The sequence below is a fragment of the Peromyscus eremicus genome, chromosome 9 (assembly GCF_949786415.1).
Source record: "Peromyscus eremicus chromosome 9, PerEre_H2_v1, whole genome shotgun sequence".
NCBI classification, from domain to species: Eukaryota; Metazoa; Chordata; class Mammalia; order Rodentia; family Cricetidae; genus Peromyscus; species Peromyscus eremicus.
In genome coordinates this window covers 108106094-108125997 of record NC_081425.1, presented here as the reverse complement: position 1 = coordinate 108125997, position 19904 = coordinate 108106094, and the positions used below count along the sequence as shown (strand labels likewise).

General features: G+C 45.4%; 1 protein-coding gene across 2 annotated transcripts in view; it reads left to right on the top strand.

Moving 5' to 3' along the window:
• Ptprg (protein tyrosine phosphatase receptor type G) overlaps nt 1-19904 on the top strand; it is a 701914-nt gene that overhangs the window by 552923 nt on the left and 129087 nt on the right. For both annotated transcript variants that reach the window (XM_059274234.1, XM_059274235.1), the window contains exon 7: nt 16855-17012. In XM_059274234.1, coding sequence (XP_059130217.1) covers nt 16855-17012 — 158 coding nt within the window. The remainder of the gene's footprint in view (nt 1-16854; nt 17013-19904) is intronic.

The window sequence follows — 19904 nt, the reverse complement described above, 5'->3', positions numbered from 1 at the left end:
AGCACAGCTGGCAGGCAGCATCTGCTCAGTAAATCACAAATAATGTCTAAGTCAGGGAAAGGAACACTCACACAAGTGAAAGTATTAATGTATGAAAATAGAAAACAACGTGGGGGGTAGGGGGTGGGGAGGACCTGAAGACCACTGAGGCTTGGCTCTGATTGAGAAGAGAAAGTGAAAATGTGGGGTGGGGGTGTCAGAAGAGAGTGCCATTCTCCCAGAAGGGATGGACATCTTGAAGAGTTGAAATGCGCTTTTGTTGAATTAGATGTGGTTTTGGTTGACGCTCCTGTGAGGGGTTTGTGTGATCTGCTGATTTGAAGGAGCATAACTAATTACGCTCTTCACAGATTCTCCAGCGAGGGAGTGATGGTGTGATGTGTGAAGTGCAGAGTCAGTGTGGATTGCTGAAGTGGCCTGACTTCCTAACCTCTAGGGGTCGCATCTTAGAAAGTTAATTTGTTATTAACTGAGTTTTTGTTGTGAGTAAGAAGAATCTTCTCTGTTCCTTCAGCTGAGATGTAATTATCTGATCTTGGCTACACTGCATGCTTGGCGCTTGGTCACAGGGGTGCTCTGTGAATCAGATGCCAAGATGGAGTTTTAAGTGTAAGAGAGGTTTCTCATGGGAAAGATGGCCTGGGGAGAATAGGGCTGAGAGGTGCAGCAAGAGGCTGTATTCAGTCTTGGCCAGGACATCAGAGAACCCCGAGCCAAGACTGCCCCTGCACGGAGCCCCGCATGCAGCCCCGCATAGGATCCTTAGGGGCCTCTGTGACTCCCTGCTGTGTGTGCTCACTGGCTGGATCAGCATGGTGGGAGTACTCCACGAGGACACCGTGAAATCTGGAAGATGTGACCTGACCTCAGCTTGTCTCTAGAAGGAGTGTCGCAGGGCCACTCTACAGATAGCGTAGAGCTCTTCTGCTTCCTTTCAAAGTCATCCACCTGGTCCCCTCCCAGTGGCTGCTCTACTGCTTATCCTTTCTTCTAAAATGTTAGGTGGATCTTATAAGTAGTGTCCTCTGTTCTTCCTGTGGTGATTGACACCACCGAGCGAGGTGTGGAGTGGGTCTGCACGCATGGGAGGAACCTATGGTTAACAGACAGTGGCTTGAAGAGTAGCCAGTTTCGCTCAGACTTGGGAATGCAGAGCTGTCAAGTGTGAGGCCTGAAGAGTGCCGAGCAAGAGATGCTCCAGGCTGGGAGCACGCTCCAGATTCAGCACTGTGAGCTTAGATGAAGTGTCTGATGGCGGTGAGAGACGACATGGTGCCTTGGGGACTCTTGAGTACAGTGACATCTTTCTCCGTTGCCGTAGGGATAAACTCTAGAAGCTTACAGGCCACATGAAATGCTGTTTCTTACTTGCACTTTTCTGATGTCAAAATGCAGGGTACATGTGCAGCCTTATAGAAATGTTGGCATGTAACTCATTTTACCTAACTAAGAAATGTGCATTTAGTTCTATGCTGAAAGTATGTATTTTTCCTAAATTTGGGGGCATACATGTTTTTTATTGAGCCTTTAAGTACCCACCCAAACAGATGCCACCACCTTTTTGTATGTATTTTACACACTGTCAAAATCCATGGAAACACTATTTCCTCTCTCTCATTACCAAAATATCCCACTTTTCTAATTCTTTCTTCTCCTCCTCCTCCTCCTCCTCCTCCTCCTCCTCCCCCTCCTCCTCCTCCTCCTCCTCCTCCTCCTCCTCCTCCTCCTCCTCTTCCTCTTCCTCCTCCTCCTCCTCCTCAGACCAGGCTGACCTCAAACTGACACAGAGTTGCCTGCCTCTGCCTCCCCAGTGTTGGGATGTTTCTGAATGGAAACCTGGCGATGCCAATGACTAGGTTGTTGAGCCTGGTTTCTTGGCCCCTCCTTCCTGAGCTCCCCTAACCTGCCATCACTTTTTTCTTCCTTCTTAATGTGAGGTGGGCTGCTTTTTTGCCCCAGAAACGTAAGGGTGATTAGAAACAGCAGTTTGCCCTACACAACAAAACTTTGCACAGGCCATTTTCTGGATAGCTGTTCTATCTAACATCTTCTGTTGCTCCCTCCCTGGATTTTCCAAGAAAGCTATCTGGGAAAGGACAAATTCTGATCATTGGGAGCACACTTCTAAGATGTCCCCCAAATGAGGCTCTGGCAAGTTTTTCTTGTCAGTGGAAGTTATGGGTAGGACAAGATGCAGACATGTCTCTCAGGAGATCTTCAATTGACCTGTCAAACAAAACAACACTGCCACAAACTTTCTTGGGGGAGATGCAACAGTCACATGCACTCACCCCACAGACTGTTGGGGGAGATGCAACAGTCACATGCACTCACCCCACAGACTGTTGGGGGAGATACAACACTCACATGCACTCACTCTATAGACTGTTGGGGGAGATGCAATACTCACATGCACTCACTCTATAGACTGTTGGGGGAGATGCAACACTCACATGCACTCACTCTATAGACTGTTGGGGGAGATACAACACTCACATGCACTCACTTTATAGACTGTTGGGGGAGATGCAGCACTCACATGCACTCACTCTATAGACTGTTGGGGGAGATGCAACACTCACATGCACTCACCCCACAGACAGTTGGGGGAGATGCAACACTCACATGACAGACCAAGGTAACAATTTGGTGAACCTTGTATTGGGGTTACTAACAGGAGTGTAAGTGAGGGCTTACTTACAAGGAACAGGGACAACTCTAAAGCAGCTGCATATGCAGAAACCAATTCCAGCATGGATGATGACTTCTGAAAGCTGTAACCCTGAGCTTGTTGTGTACACTATGCAGCCAGCTCCCAGACCCAAATATATCCTGCTTTCTGGATTTGGCTTGTGAGAGTCTCCAGCTCAAGCAACTGGTACGCACTTTCATACTGTTAACAGTGTTAACAGCTGCCCTCAAGAGTCTCCCAAGTTTCCGTGCTCCAGACATGAAACCTCTGTTTATACTCCCGGGGCTCCTGGGCCTCCACCCCCCCCTCAGCCCCCCATCCCCCACCCCCCGTGAGGGGAATGTTGTAACTCGGAGGAACATGCCATGCAACACCTTTCCTGGCACATCTGCCTTGTGCTTCTCTCTCTTTTCCCCTTGCCCTAGGATACATCTTCTACTTAGTCTGTGGACAAAGTCCTGTGGTGGCTGTAGTCATTCCAAGCCCCGAACAGGAAGTGGAGTGAGCAAGTAAAATTGTGTAAGTTAACAGCCTTAGCCAAGCTTTGCTGCATCGTGGTGAGGGCAAGTGCCAGTGCATTCGCTGTTTTTTTCACATCGCACCTGACTCAACTGATGCTTCACCAATAAAGAATGAATTCTAATTCTAGACATGCCCAGCCTTGGAGGGTTTCTGAAACAGCAGGTAGGCTCCATCTCACGAGATTGTGATCTCACGGCTGGGTGTAGTGAATTGGTTGGAAGAGCCCCTTCCGAAAGCTGCAGTGTACGGGGGCCTCACTCTCTGATCTGGCAGTCTCAGGGTTAAGTGTGTGCACAAGAGAAACAGCCACACAAAAGACTTAGAAATACCAAATGTTCAGCAGTGGGAACATATGTACTAGCCATGGCATAGTAGGTTGTAGCCCACTACATACAGCAGTTAAAAAATGGCGACTTACCAACCTATACAGAGGAACAGACACTGCATGGCTTGTTTATATTAAGCTCAAGAACAAGCCAGTTAGTCCAAGGTGATGCAAGTCAGAATGGGAGAGTGAGGTGGCGGGGAGGCTCGGGGCTTTTCTTGGGTGTAAAAATGTCCTTTGTTACCTGTTTATATGGGTATCCCAACATTTTGAAAATGAGACATGATGTTGTCACACATAAGTTCATACCTGAGAATCACACAGTTGAGTTTACAAAAGCAAATTACCAAAAACTTACGTGATTTCCAAAGTAAGTTTATTGTTTTGTGTTGGGCCATATTCACATCTGTGTTTGGACACACCTCATAGAGGGTAGTTGCTTAGTTATAATACAATTTCAACCTGGTATCCCTGTTGGTTTGTACATTTGGCTCTTTGTGAGTTAAAAAATAGTTCATGTGTTTGATACACTAATTTCTCAACTATGTCCCATCTACAAAGCTTTAAACAACAACAAAAACCTATCAGCATGCATAGTCTGATACTTAAATTGCCAGAAGTATTGAGTGCTAGCTGTGGTACAAATACCCAGGACTTTTGTACATGCTGTGTGATAATACATTAGCACAGCCACTCTGGAAAACCATGCAAAGAGAAATTCAGAAATGTGCCTGGCAACAGATGAATATCTGTGGCATTGCTACTTCCAATTACCCAAATGTCGAAAAAGCCTCAAAGCCCATTCATTAGCGGGTGAGGCGAAGACAACTTATTGTAATCATACAGTAAAGCATTTTGCCACAATGAAAAGGAGTGGACCACCAAGCAGCATGGCGTATTTGATAACCAGGAAGCTGAGGGAGATTGGAACAAGGTTTTACAAGATTTCAGTGGTAAGTCTGAAAGGGAAGCAACATGAAAATGAAAGACGTGGTCACTTCTTGGAGTGAGTGGGAGAGGAGGGAGTGTGTTCTGGGAGTCCAGTGGAGGCCACACACTGGGACTGTTTTTGGGGTGATTGGCATTTTGGCTTTGCACACCTTTACGTTACATTCTACAGTCAAAGCAGAGGATGATTAGAATTCAGAAGTGAGAGACTGCACAGCAAGCCGAGGGGAGCGACAACACTCTCCTAAAACCTTTTGGCCAGGTTGTTTCTTCTGTATGTTAATTGGCTAGAGACCAGTGAAAGAACTGTGTCTGCCTCGGGCTTGTGCCATCAAGAGCTAACTTTAGATGCCAGAATCTGCTCTGCTCCTGGGGTTTAGAAAAAGGAAAAAGCAACAAAGGGGGGCAGGTGACAGTCTACAAAAAGCCCCTCGATTCTGTGTTGCTGCATGATCATTGTACACCCAGGAAAGGTCGGACCAGCCCAACAGGCATCATGGAATCTGCTAAAAACCCTTGGACAGTTGACTGCTTAGTCCACAGGACACACAGACAGGTGACGCAGGCATGCTGGGAAGCTGTCACACCTTGACACACCTTGACAAGTGGTCCAGCTGTAAGGTCCTGTTCCTCCCAGGCTGTCACCACTGTGTCTGTGTGTGGCCCCATCTGCAGGTCTCTGTCTTCACAAAGTCCCACCTGATAGTTTCTGTTGAAGGAGCAAGTTAAAAATTATTTCAGAGGACTCTAATATATTGCTATCGCTCTATCATTGTTATGACTGGGGCTCATATCTAAAAAGAAAAAATATTAAAATAACTATCTGGGGCCGAATGGCTAAACTTTCTGAAAATATCTGCGTGACTTCTGGAAGCAAAGCACAAATTCTAGGAAAGAAGACTTTGGGGACACTGATCAGGACACAAATAGTCGCCCGTGTCATGCGGCAGTAAGCCATCACAGAGATGAGCTGCCTTTCGTTTGCGGCATCTCGCTTGTTTTGTGCCCATGAGCTTTAAGCATCTTTGATGAGTCCATTCCTCCTTCCACCATGGAGTGCCCAGGAAACACCAGGCAAGACACTGAGGTCAAAGGAAAAAGACGGTCCTTGCATGTGGGACAGTCTTATGCTCATTCAAAGTTTCCCTTCTATCCTTGGCATTCCTGGTGCTACCAAGACTGACATTTCATGTGTCTGCAAAGTTGCTTCACGTGTCCAAAAATATAAGTGTGTTTTCTTACTTTCCACTTGATGGGAGCCCAGCAGACATGGAGAATATTTTAGAAGTACTTGTCAGTTCAGGCTGTCCTGAATTGGAGTTCTGACTCTCCAGCTTGGAAGCTATGTGATCCTGTGCAAGTGACTGTGTCTCTTGTTAATATTTCCATTTGAAAAATGAGAATAATGATTTACCTTGGATAAATGTGTTGAGGCTGGGCAGACATGGGGAATGATGCTTGCTGTGTGCCCAGAGAACTCTAGATTAGGACTCAAGGAACTATAATCTGTAGACCAAATCAAGCCTCCTGCTTGTTTGTTCCAAGTTTTATTAGGTCACACAAATCTTGGCCCACTGCTTGTCATTATAAATAAAGTTTTATCACTCAGCCGTACTCATTTGTCCACAGATATCTATGGCTGCTTTTGTTTTACAGACGGTAGTTGTCACCAGCAATGCATAAGTCTTACAATGCTTTAAATATTTGCTCTCTGGGCCTTCTCAGAAAAAGTTTGCCAGCCTCATCTCAGAGGAAGCTGGAATTTTGTTTGCTTTATTCATGGCACTGCCCCATCCACTGGTGTGTGTGTGTGTGTGTGTGTGTGTGTGTGTGTGTGTGTGAGAGAGAGAGAGAGAGAGAGAGAGAGAGAGAGAGAGAGAGAGAGAGAGAGAGATCAGATAGTATAAATACTTAGTTGGGTCAATACTCACCATGTAACAGACTGAGCTTTGGTTTTGATCTTTCCCCAATCCTCACATACTCCAAATGTGTTTCAAGCGAATTAATGAGGGTTCTGTTGGAATGTTTACCTTGAAGCAATCGTTCAAATCATCTTCTCTCTTTTGAATGAGGAAGCCAGTGCTATGCTATCTGTGGCTCACTGATAGCTCTGAACATTTACAGCTCACTGGTGATTTTGAGCATCATAACACGCGACAAAATTTCCCGTTTGAAGTTTATGTTTCCAGCACTTAATTACATGGAACTTTCCTGAAGTGTGCTATAAATGTGCAGCAGCCAGTGCCTGGCTAATTGGCTCCTGTCTTTTTATGGATCCGGGAAGGACTGATGCCTATCTGAATGCTTTTGATCCCAAAATCTTCTAGAAACAGACAGGCTTAAGCCATTTCCAGTTTCCTGGATTTGGGTTTATCAAAACCTCCACCATAGATGTGAGCTGTTTCCGTTTCTTTTCTTGGCTAAGTCCAGGAAGTCGGATGCTGTGTGATTGCTATTTTATCACTAAATAGCATTGTTAACAATAGCGTTAAGACATAAAAAGGCCTCAGAAGTCCTCATTCAACCACCCTCCTTTGTCAGTGCTTTAGCATTCAAACCAGGACTATGGGAGTTTAGGGAACATGCTTGTTTCAATGAAATGTAAAGAACAAAGGGTTTAAGAAAGATCTCCAGGGATCCACTGGTCTCCCTTGGGTGACTTTTCTACCATGCTTCTCTCCTGTCCATATGTCACATTAATAGGAGAAGTACTGTCACCCCAGGGCCAAGAGCACAAGATTTGGCTTTGAATATTATTTCTCCCTGTGACCATATGTACAGAAAATCACCTACTTTCTCAGTGGCTCAGTTTTCTCCACTGTATGGTGAAGTCTTTGGTTTATCTTGAAGATACATTGTCTTCCAGCACACAGTGTGCCTGGCACATGGGAAACACTCAGTGTGAGCTGTGATCCCTCCTTTACCATCTCCCTTGTTGACTTCTACTTGGGGCCTGTGGACAGGTAGTGATGTCATCTGGAGTGTTCTGCATCTGCCTCCACCTGACTACTGAATGCGTGGCGCTTGACTTTGCTGGGGCATACAAAACTTCAAGGAAATGCAGCCAGGTACGTCAAGAATGCCTGTGATCCCAGCACTCAGTAGGCTGAAGCAGGAGGACCACAAGGGCGAGGCCAGTCTGAGCTGCAGACAACAGGATCTAGAAAAGAAAGGGAACAATGGAGATGTTGATGGTAAAGGTGGTCTGTGGTAAGCAGTACTGTTTTGATTAGGGTAAAGAGCCAGAAGGTGGGGACAGGACAAAGCAGATCTGTCCAGCTGTTTGACCTGTTGTGCACTTAGCCCTGCCTTGGTGCTTTCTACAGGTAGCCTGGTTTCATCCCTGCAGTTGCCTAGGAGATAACAATGCTGCTCCAGATAGGAAAGCTGAGGCTTCAGAGAGATCAGCTGAGCTGTCCCAGCTCCCATAGTGGAGAATTGATTTGAGCCCAGTTGTACAAAATTCCGAGATGCATTTTCTTTTTTCTCTGTCTTTCATTCTGTCTCTCATTCTCTCTCTTTTTTTCTTTAACAGGGTCTCAGTTTGTAGTCCCAGCTGGCCTCAAACTCACAGAGATCTGCCCATCTCTGCCTCTGGAGTGCTGGGATGAAAGGCATATGTCACTCTGCCCGGTCTGAGATGCCTTTTCCTTCCACTCTGCTGGGCCACCTTCTGGCATCAACCACTTTCTTGTTTGTTGTCTGAATCAGTTGGTTCTTGTGTACCTTGTTCCTCTTTTGTGAATTAGCTCTTTGACTTGTTCAAAAGGAAGCCATGTGAATGTATCACTGTGTCAGTTATGATCTCCAGGGCCTTACAGGTAGAGACAAGCCCTGAAACTGCTTGGGATGGTCCTGGATTTTGTCATTATATAATTTCTGAAATTTAAGTGCCACATCCATTTCTCTAACTGTGATCTTCATATAGCTTCTCTTTTGTTTTATTTGAACATCAACTTTAAATTAAAATGCCATGCTTGGTCAAACCATTAACATAATCAAGGAGGCTAGGTAGCTTTGCAGTAGTGTTGTGTGACTATGTCATTATCCAGGGCCTCTCTGTGTTTGCATCTGGGGATCTGGGTTCTTCAGGTAGGTTCTCCAACCTATAAACCAGTCTCCCTTGGCCTCCACAACCACTTTAGGTATTTATGGCATTGTAAATGTTCTGGGTTTTCCTCTGGAGCGTGCATGTTAGGAAGACAAAATAAGTAATGTTGTCTTGTTCTTGCTTCTTTTGAATATCCCACTCTTCTCTATGACTAGCTGTGTGTGCTGCTATCCTTGACAAATTCCACGGTTCTTGATGACTTCACTGGTCTCCTCTGTATGTTGACTATTCAACATGTTTTATAAAGAACCTTCTTTGTCCCTATGTAACCAAAGCATTACAAATATTAAGTTATTAACACACTGAAAAATGCAATCAATCAGATGATTATCATCTAATGTTTTAATGATCACATTTTTAATCCAATTATGCATGTTTGAATCTTTCAAATTTTCTTTAATTAAAAATTGCCTCTTGGCACTGCTATCAGAAAGAAGAAATTGAACAGAATGAGCCAGATATAATTTAATGTTGAGAGGAAGCTGCAAGGGTAACCGGGCTGGGCTGAACTTAATGGCTGACCATGACTTTAAGGCCCTCATACAAAATTTCCTAATTGATAAGAAAAATTTAATCATCTTCAAATATACTTCATTTGCATTCAAATAAGGTATTCCTTTTTCCAAACAAACCTCCCCTAACTGATTATTCATATTGTCGTTCAAAATGCTTAAAAAATGAAAGACAGAGTTGGGTGAAATGTAGACTACTTAATACAGTGTGTATTTAATATAAAAGTCATGCATTATTCATCTTTGCAATTTGAATAACTTTGAATTTAGCATTCCTGTTCCTCATTTTTTTCTTTGATGAACAATTAATTATTAAAATATAATATTGTCTGCATACAGCACCCAGGATCCTTGAAAGTGGAATAGGAGGCTTAGTCCTTTTCAGTTCTTTTATCTAGTAGTGCACAGTACCTGCTTATTATGGCACAATGGAGTGAATGGTGGGCGAAGCCTAGTGTTTCATGTGCTTTTCTCAACTGGTAAGTGGGTGCAATAAAAATGCTGTGGATTCAAGTTACTAATTAGTCTGGAAGTTGGGGGAAGTATGCAGTTCTGAGTGGGTGTGAGCACACAGCTCCTATAAGATCACAAGACAAACAAGTTTCATTGAACAGCGTTTCTGGGCACTCTCAATGCCAAGTGCTCTCCTAACCTCTTAATTAGTGGTAACTGGTACTGTTCAGACTCCAGTACCTTTTTATCTTGTCTCAGAGATACATCAGTTAGAGAGAAGCATGGTAGCTTTTTGGGAGAAGCTGAATTGTGATGCTAGCCTAGGTGGCTTGGCTGGAGCACGACTCTCTATTCCCTAGTGTCTGAATTATTAAGATCTTCTTCATGAAGAGCTAGGTTCTCAGCTGGAAACGTGTTCTTTCGCCTTCCCCAAGCCTGTCATCAGGAATCTCACATTTGGGCTGTTAGTTCAGTATCTGTGACTGAATCAGACTGTGGACAGTTCTAGAAGCTCTGCCGTGTTAGGTGCCTCCATTCCCAAGTTCAAGGCTATCCTCCATTGTATAGCAAAACATCTCAAAACCCAAAAACAAAATAAGTGATGGTGGCACCTGAGCACAGAGCATGTCTTCCCTGACCCTCTTGCAAGTCTGGCTATGGCTTATTGCTGTGGGATGTCCTGTATGCTGTGAATGTGTTGCTATGATTGATAAATAAAACAGTGATTGGCCAGTAGCCAGGCAGGAAGTATAGGATAAGCGGGACAAACACAGAAGAGAGGCTGGGAGGTGGAAGTCTGGAGGAGACGCCAGCCTGCCATCCAGGGAGCAACATGTAAAGACAACAGAAGATAAAGCCACGGAACATGTGGCGACATAAAGATGAACAGAAATGGGCTGAGTTAAGTGTAAGAGCTAGTCAGTGGTAGGCCTGAGCTAATGGCCCAGCAGTTTAATTAATATAAGTTTCTGAGTGATTATTTTATAAGTGGTTGCAGGGTCCGTGGTGCTGGGCAGGACTGGAGGAAACTCCAGCTACAGCTTATGAGGGTGACATTTGTGTCACATTTTGTGGGACCTCTTCCAAAACTTAAAGATAGAGGTAGGCAAATTGTGGACAGAAAACCAATCCTTTCCATTGCCAATTTCGGCACAGCCCCTGAGCTTTTACACCGCATCTCTAATTAGGCAAACTGTTATCCCCAATATGAGTTACAGTCTTCTCATTAATGCAGACATATTTTGAAGGGTGTATGCAGTTATTATTAGAATTTAGAATGTCCTTAATAAGATTGTAGAAGTGATTCTGTTACATAAGTCTTAACATGATATCTCTGATTTTTATCTCTTGGTCTGTAAAACTTAAAATATTTACTATCTGGTGCTTTACAGAGAATGCTTGCTATCCTTGCTTAGAAGCACAACAAAGGCTAGCCTGGGACACTTCTGTGCCTGTCCTCAGCCAAGGGCTGCCTTGATAAATGGAGGCTTACAGTGGATGAGGTACTTTGTTAAGCCCCTTACACCAAGTCGCTTCTTAATTGTCATAGCAACCCTGAAGGGTATAAAATCTCATGATTATTGTTTTATGGATTATAGAAATAGCCCAGAGAGGCTAAAGCTTTTGCCTAAAGTTGCACAGCTTTTAGATATCATTGCATTCCACAGCTCAGGCTTTTTCTCTTTGCACAGACAAACGTGTGTCCTCAAGGCACCAGTAGTCAAGTTGAAAGAGAAGAAACTCTAGGCGAGGTGTAGGTCCTGAAGGCATTGCTTTTCCAAATACTAGGAAGGAATTATACCTGAGTCTCTGCTCTTCTCAAGCTTCTGACCCCAGGTCTGTATTTCTCCATGGCCTTTATCTCCCCTATTGTCATGTTAACAAACTGGACTAAATCAGCAGTTCTGAGAGTGACCCTTGGTCTCCAACTCATCTCTGGACATAGTGGCTACATTTTTTGCTGTTAGAGTTGCTGGGCTCCTGAGTAGGATTTTTCCAGAAGAAATGGTAGTCTCTTTCCCAAAGTCCCTACTTAGGGCAATCCCAAGCCTTCTCCTGGGTGGAGCAGTGGGGACCGAAGGGAGAAATGGAATCCAGCCCCTAGCTGCATCTACCATCTCCATCACAGAACTGAGCACACCTCGTAAACATTCAAGGCCAGGGACTCTCTTCTGAATATACAGCAGGGTCCACATTTGTAGCTCTCATGAGACCATACAGAACTCACAGACGCATGAATCTTGCTTCTGCTGATCCAGTGTTCTCTTGAGATATTACGTCACCCCACCCAGGTTGCTGCTTCATCTTTTCATTCTTGTTAGAGCCATCACCTCTTCCTGGAGTTGGGGGCAGTGTTGGCTGGCTGGGCTTTTCGTGTTTCATCCTGATGGTCTATACACAGCCTGCTTTCCTGAAAACGTGACATTGGATTAGGCCCCCAGAGGAAAGCTGCAGGGTTTTCTGATCTTCTGGTTTGGAGCTGTTGATCATGGTGCAGGCCGGTGTGATGCTGAGTTCACCTCTGCTCAAGGGAGACAGCTAAGTGGCAGTTTTGTCGCTCATGATGCCAAGCCCTGTACACACCCTCTGGGGACTCCAGGCTTTGTCTTGGCTGTTGCATGGACCAGGAAACACAGAGGCAGCAAGCAGAGGCCAAAATAGTCCTTCTCCCAGCCAAACCAGTCCAAGCCAAGCACACTTTGATAGGTGCCTCTGTGATTTGGCTTCCTGCTAACCAGATAAAATTAAAGGCCAGACTTGCCAGGGGGTGGAGAGGCAAGCCCTCTAATTTTCACCTTTTGTTCAACTGGGACTACTTTTTCCCCCCATGATTTTGATTGCAAAACCTATGATTTAAAGACTTGCATTTATTAGGTAATCTTTTCTCTTAAAAAAATCAAGCTGCTAGGAGAATGGGCTTCTCTTGCTGACCTTCCCTAAGTGACCACTGTACTGTGCCCTCTTAGGACATGGGGGTGCATGTGTAGCTTCACTGGACCTTGGTTTTCACATTGCTCATGTGTCTTAAAGTGTATACTTGTGGGTTGTGGATATAGTTCAGTCAGGGCTGGCTATACATGCTCGAGTATGATCCCTAGAAGCCATGGTAAAAAACAGCTGGGACAGTGGAGCGTGTCTGTAATCCAAGTGCAGGGTGACAAAGATGGGTCTCTACCTGGGGTTCACTGGCTAGCCACCCCAGCCTGACTGGGGAGCTCCAGGCCCCAAGAGGCCCTGTCGAGAAAACAAGGTGAACACTGCCTAAGAGGCTGACTTTCGACCTCTGCATGCAAGCATTCACATGCATCACAGGACACATATGCACACATAGACATGCACACATGTACATACAAAAAAGTGCATACTTTATAGACCAGTGAACTGCTAGGAATTATGATGGCCTGTTTCTTAGCTCCCTGGTTTGACATTGTAGACTCTGGGAATTGAGTCCATAATGGACTGACGTGATGGAGTTAAGTATCAAATAATTTAAAGTTTGCAAAGCTCTTAGAACAGGACCTTCTGCATATATTAAATGCTGTGAAAGTGTTTTGGCATATGAATAGAATATTGCCTAATATAGAGTACAACTCATAATGTCTTGTTTTTTAAAAAAAAATCTCTTCTAGAAAATATTACAGTTTCAGTGATTTTAGTACATTTGCTTTCTACTGGTTCTTGCAATTTCTGCCAGACTTCTGAAGTGTGGAAGTTATACTGTGCTTGTACTGGGTATTCTGCATGAGTACTGTCAAACCATGGAAAGAATGTAGTTGCAGGCATCATAGGTGTGTCTAAATGGTTGCTCGAAGACTTGAAGTCCACCAACGTCTTGGGAGCTGTGGTGGAAGCTGCTTAGGAATGAAGGCAAACCGTTAGCAGGACTTTGATAGCCTTCAGACATCCGTAAGTGCAACAGGGGGCAGGGGGCTTCTGTTTTAAATTCAGGTCTTACCTGGAGATGCAGATAGAAACTAGAGCCTTCTCTGATTTGGAAAGAAAGGTGTATAATCTACCAAGCCTGGTAGGGAGGATAATAAGACTGTTCCATTTAATCTAGAGAATGATACGTGGTTGCTGTATTTTTAGTTTTAAATGAGTATGTTTATTGAGTTTACAGTAAGCTAAAGTAAAACTAGCAAGTGATAGATGATAGCTAGATGATAGATAGATAGACAGAGAGATAGATAGATAGATAGATAGATAGATAGATAGATAGATAGATAGATAGATAGATAGATAATGATAGGTGATTGATAGGTAGATGATAGACATCTATATAATAGATAGGTTAGGTAGGTAGATAGGTAGATGATAATGATAGATGGATGAGAGATGATATTTAACGATATCTAATATATAATGATAGATAATTAATAATTGATAGGTAGATTATAGATAGATAATAGCTAGGTAAATAGATGATAGGTAGATAGATAGATAGATAGATAGATAGATAGATAGATAGATAGATAGATAGATAGTAGATAACAAAACATTGTCAAAGCAGGTACATAAAACACCCAGCATAAATTGACTGAGGAAGCTCCCGTTGAGGCCGTCAGCTAGAGTCCCCAGTAGAGAGAATCTCTGACAGAGTAGAGTGGCCCCTGTTTAAACAAATTTGCTCTTATACTATATTATAGTTTAGTCATTTTATAGTCCAGGACAGTTTGTGGTTCTTCGTTAAACAGAAGTGTACAGTTTACAAGGGGAAGAGCAAACAACAGGAAATTAACATCAGCTCAGGTGCTCAAAGCCTCTAACAGAGACCACCTGGGTAAGTTGAGGCAAGCAGGAGAGTTCCCAGTTGAACCTTCTCTCCATGGCCGAACATCTGTGGCCAGACTTCCGCCTTCTCTCTCCCATAGTTATGTTATGGGATGGACAGTGGTGGTCTGTCAGAAACAGACTGCCTTCTGGGTGTCCTCCTAGTCACGGCAGTTTTACTCTTGGGTTGTTTCTGTCCTTCCTGTCACAGCCCATCCACAAACAAGAAGCGGTAGAGGACACAGGATCAGCATGGGAGTCTGAAGGGGAGAGGCACTCCACCTTCAGAGCCAGCCTCTGAGTGAGCTTACACAGACTTGGCACTTTTCTACTTTGCTTTCCTGTGCTGACAGAAAGCAGCTTGAGGTGAAGAGCTTCTTTGGCCTACATTGTTGTATCCTAACCCCTCAGTGAGGGAAGCCAGGGCAGGAAACACCACGGAGTACTCCTGCTGGACGGCGCCGCTCTGGGCTCCTGTGGGCTGGCTTGCTTACACAGCCCAGACTGCCTACCCTCCCTACCCTTCAGTCTTCAGTCAGAAGTCTGTCACAGACATGGCCATGGGCCGGTGTGCTCCAGGCAATCCCTCAGTTGGTATTCCCTCTTCCCAGGTGACTCTGGCTTGTGTCTAGTTAACCAAAAAAACTCACATGGCAAAGACAAGGCCAGGTCTTCTCTCTCTCTTCTCTTCTCTTCTCTTCTCTTCTCTTCTCTTCTCTTCTCTTCTCTTCTCTTCTCTTCTCTTCTCTTCTCTTCTCTTCTCTTCTCTTCTCTCTCTCTCTCTCTCTCTCTCTCTCTCTCTCTCTCTCTCTCTCTCTCTCTCTCTCTCTCTCGCGCGCGCGCGCGCGCGCTATTCCTGTGTGCCTGGGCAGCATTGCATTCACGATCCCCACTGCCTGAAATTCCACCCATCCACTCCCCGCCCCCCCCCCCCCCCCCCAGTTTTCAGCTAATTCGTTTGAGGTCCTTTGGTCAAAGCTGTGACATAGACCAACTTGCAGCAGCATGCTTTCCACATACAGCTCTTGTCAGGGTCATTGGCTCAGCCTAAATAGTGTTGCTCTTTGTTTGAGTAAGGATTCCCTCCTCCTTCTCTATCTCCCTCCCTCTTTCTCTATCTCCTTCCCTCCCTCCCTCCTTCTCTCCCTCCCTCCCTTCTTTTTTTTCTCCCCAGCCTCTTTGTAGGGCCAACATTTTCAAGGCCTGAGACATTCCCTGTCTAGGTTTCACCTTGAATAACTCTCCTTTTCTCATCTATTTTTTAAAATCGATTTATTTAATTTTATTTTCTGTTCATTGGTCTGAAGGTGTTGGATCTCCCAGAGCTGGAGTACAGACAATGGTGAGCTGCCATGTGGGTGCTGGGAATTGAACTCGGGTCCTCTGGAAGAGCAGCCAGTGCTCTTAACCAATAAGTCACCCCTCCCCCCACATCACTTTTTTTTTTTTTTTTTCTGAGACAGGGTTTTTCTGTGTAGCCTTGGCTGTCCTAAATTCACTCTGTAGACTAGGCTGACCTTACACTCACAGAGATCCGCCTGCTTCTGCCTCTAGAGTGCCGGGATTAAAGGGTGTGCCACCACACCCAGCTGCTTTTCTCATTCTTGTGACCAAATCTCTGACTGGCGGGAGGTAGGGTTTGCTGTGGCTCACGATTTGAGGGTACAGTCCGCTGCGTTAGGGGAGGTGTTACAGGGAGCTGCTAGCAGCTGTGGCAATGGGGTCATGAGATTGCTTGCTCCTGTCTTAGCTGACTAGAAAATGGGTGGGAGGGATGCCAACACTCAACCTGTTTTCGTCTTTCTTTTTCTTTCTATTTTATTCAGTCCTAGACTCCAGCCCATGTAGTGGGACCACCCACATGTGGGGTGGGTGGGCTTCCCCTGCCCCATTCAATCCTCTCTGGAAACATTCTCAGAGACACCCCCAAAGGTGTGCTTTGGTAATGCCCTGGTTGTTTCTAATCCAGTCAAGTGACTGTGGAAACTAACAGGCATCCGTTGACTGAATTCATCGCGAAGGGAGTGGCCCATTCGGGAAATTAGTATCATTAGCTCATTGGTGGTTTTGTTTGTTTGTTCATTTGTTTTGTTTGTTTTCGCAATTGTCTCATTTTATTCCATGTTTTTCTCTCCTGGTTGTTAGTTTATAGGTGCTAGGTAGAGAAGGCTTCTGTGGTAAATAGAGCAAGATTGGGAAGGGCTTTTCTGCAGCACTTGTTAGAATCTTCACGAGGAGAGTTCTGATCCCTGGGGTGAGAGGGACCACCCTGCTGCGCCTTGCCTCTGCTTGCCTTGCCTCGCCTCGTGGAGAACCTTGTCTAAGAAGTGCATCGGTACTGGTGTCTTCACCTTCCCGGCTGGCTGGCTGCCTGCCTCATTTTCTGAGGTCCTCCTGCCACCGGGTGGCTGTGCTTCCGAGGGACAGGCTAGGTGGGATCTAGTGCGCCTGCGGTTTGAGCTCTGTATCAGAGGCATGCTGTGTCATACTGTTGTGATCTTCTCTCCCCCTCCCAAAACAGAGAAAGAGACCTTCCTGGATCCTTTCGTCCTCCGAGACCTCCTGCCCGCATCCCTGGGTAGCTACTACCGGTACACAGGCTCCTTGACCACCCCGCCGTGTAGTGAAATCGTGGAGTGGATTGTCTTCCGGAGGCCTGTTCCCATCTCCTACCACCAGGTGAGCAGTCTGCCCCCACTTGTGCTCTCCATCTTGACTGATACGGGGTTTGGTTTAATTCTCTGCTTTTTATTGATTTCTTCATATAGTTCTAAACCCAAGAATAGAAGAATATAAATAGGATTTCTCAATGCTGTCTTCTGGACGTGACATAACCAGTGCCATCAGTATCCCATGGCAGCATGGCTTCAGGCAGTGGGCCTGCACAGACCCGGCCTGTCAGTAGTCAGGCATGGATTTAGGAGAGGCCACCCGTCCCTATTGGCTGCTGATGGATTCTGGAGAAGGGGCAATCACTGGATTCAACTGCGTCCTCACCAAGGCCCCCAACAGGCCCAATGGATAGTTCCAAACCCATGGTCACACAGATAGTCTTGGTTAAATTGGTGGCTCTAGAATAAATAAGTGAAAAGACACAAATGTGGAAAAGGAACTTTAGGGAATAGAGAAAATAATAGGGATGTAAGTGACATTAGAGATTATAGGGGGTGGGTTACAGTATTCAGAATCTGTGTTATACATGCATGAAATTGACAAAGAACAAAATTTGTAAAAGTGGTATAAACGATAAGCTTTAAACATGAAAAAAATGTTTTAGCTGAAGATTAACCAGCTGAGAATTGCACACATGAAATGAGGTGTTGTTTGGGATTTGGTCTTGGGGAAATACTAGTGGGTCCACAGTGAAAGCTTAGATCAGAGGCACATCTGTTCTTCCTGTGTGTCTCCCCATGCATGGTCTTAGAAGGCAGACACTGATTTTATGGTGGAGATAGAGACAGTGGGGGGTCAGTGGCTTCCAGGACCCCGCTGGTAGCAAAGCCGCCATGGTGTCTGTTCTCAGTATCATACTCTGAGTACCCAGCCTACCACAGCTGAGAAAACAGATCCATATGCATAAAGAAATAGGACTAATGCGTTGCTCACTGAGCTCTCTGGCCCTCACTTCTTCTCACTGTCAGAATATCTAAGCAGATCAACATGAAGGAGCAAAGTTACGTTTTTACTGTTTTCCTGAGGGTTTCATCTGGTTGGCTGGATTTGCTGTTCTGGTCCTGGGTGACAGGATATGGTGAAGGAAATAACTTACCCCATCATGACCAGAAAGCAACTGGCAGCAAGGACATGTGGGGACATGACACCAAAGGCACATCACTGTGACTTCACCGGTGGGTAAGCCTTTGGAGGAGCTGGCATCCTCTTGACCTGTCACTCATTTCTCAGTGGTGCCAGCATCTGGGGCATGGTATGCCTGAGCCCCCCAGGGGAGCCCACACTAAACAAGCTCCTTATGTGTGTCAGTTGGATCAGTGACACAAAGGCACTGAGAGATGGGTCCTGCCCAGACGTGGCACACGAAGGGCATGAGAGTATAAAGGCATCGGGTACCATGTGAGGACCCAACCATGTGACCCGCTACTACACTGCTTTCCTTTGGTTTGGGTCTGGGTTGACCTCCTTGGAAGATGGGATTCAGGCCACCCAGTTCATCATGGGGAGAAACTGGTGAAATAAGACTGGAATTGGCACACTGGCTGAGGAGAAAGAGCCACCAGAGAAGTGAGGGCCCTTAAATCACATCCCGAGGGGTGACAGGATGAAGGAGAGACTTTTTAGAAAGCACGTGTTCCTTGTCAAAAGTTCAATCTAGAGTCCTTAACATAGTTCATTGGGAAAGTCACTTGTAGCCACAACTAATGACGTCAGTTCAGTCCCCAGGGTCTACAAGATGAACCAATTCCCACACATTGTCTTGTGACTTACACATGCGTGGCCCTCCAAAATAAATAAGTAAATGTAATTTTAAAAAAATTAAGATTTCAGCTTGTACTGGGGGAAAATATAGTAAGACGCCTGGTGTGTAGTGCCAGGAACAGTGGGCAGGACATAGGAGGTAGAATGGAACCACTAACCAGGACTGTGAAGGGTGGTGGGGAGCAGGGAAACAGACGGAAGGGGAAAGTTCTAGAATGATGTGATAATGCCAGGGCTTAACGAAGAACACGGGTAATCTTGGGGCATGGTCCAGAGTTGTTCCCAAAGCAAGGCAGAGGGGAGAGACTAGGGAGCAGGAGGAAGGGTCAGATGACTCTCTGCCTAGGCATGGTTTGGCCACAGCAAACAGAGATGACCACTTCAGTAAGCCCAAGCAGACAGTGTGTTTTGGAGAAGCAATAGTCAGGACGTTTTGAGGTGAGGCTGTTGTGTGCCTTCCTACACAGGACTGACTTCTGACTAGGAAGCAAAGCCCAGGCTTTGTTTCTGTCTTGCCTCCAGAGGTCTCACAAATCAGGGAGCTTCTTGAAGGCTTTGGAACTGATCCTGTCCTTGGCACGGCTCTGCCCGCTCTGTTTGCTCTTGGTTTCATGGTCCACTATGGTTGTACTAGTCCCAGTGGACCCTTAAGGTCAAAAGCTGGCAATAGCTGGCTAAAGCCAGGTCTTCCATCAAGAAAGGATTCTTGAAGATGTATCTGAGAACTGAGCCAACCAAAATCTGGCCTTGAGTCACGTGCCTGTCCTTAAATAAGCCGGCAGAGGTGCTGGGTAGCGCCCCAGAGCAGCCAGTATTGACCTTTCTCGGGTTACAAGGAGCAGGAGCTGTAGGAGATTCAGCAGAGCAGCCTTTATCCTCCTGGCAAAGCAGGGTGGCTTGGTGCCAGGCTAACCTGGGGTTTCCTGCTGGTAGCATCCATTTTTCTTTGAGGATGTTTTTCTTCTTAATTCACACTATGACAGAAAAGGAAGGACTAGCAATTTGATTCCTGAACAGGATCTGCCAGCTGTAAGGAGAAAATGAAACAGAGACCAGTTTTCTTCCTCATGGTGAAGCCAACATTGTTTTGTTTTTAAAGAAATCAGTCCAAATATTTATTTCTTACGGTTGAGTAAA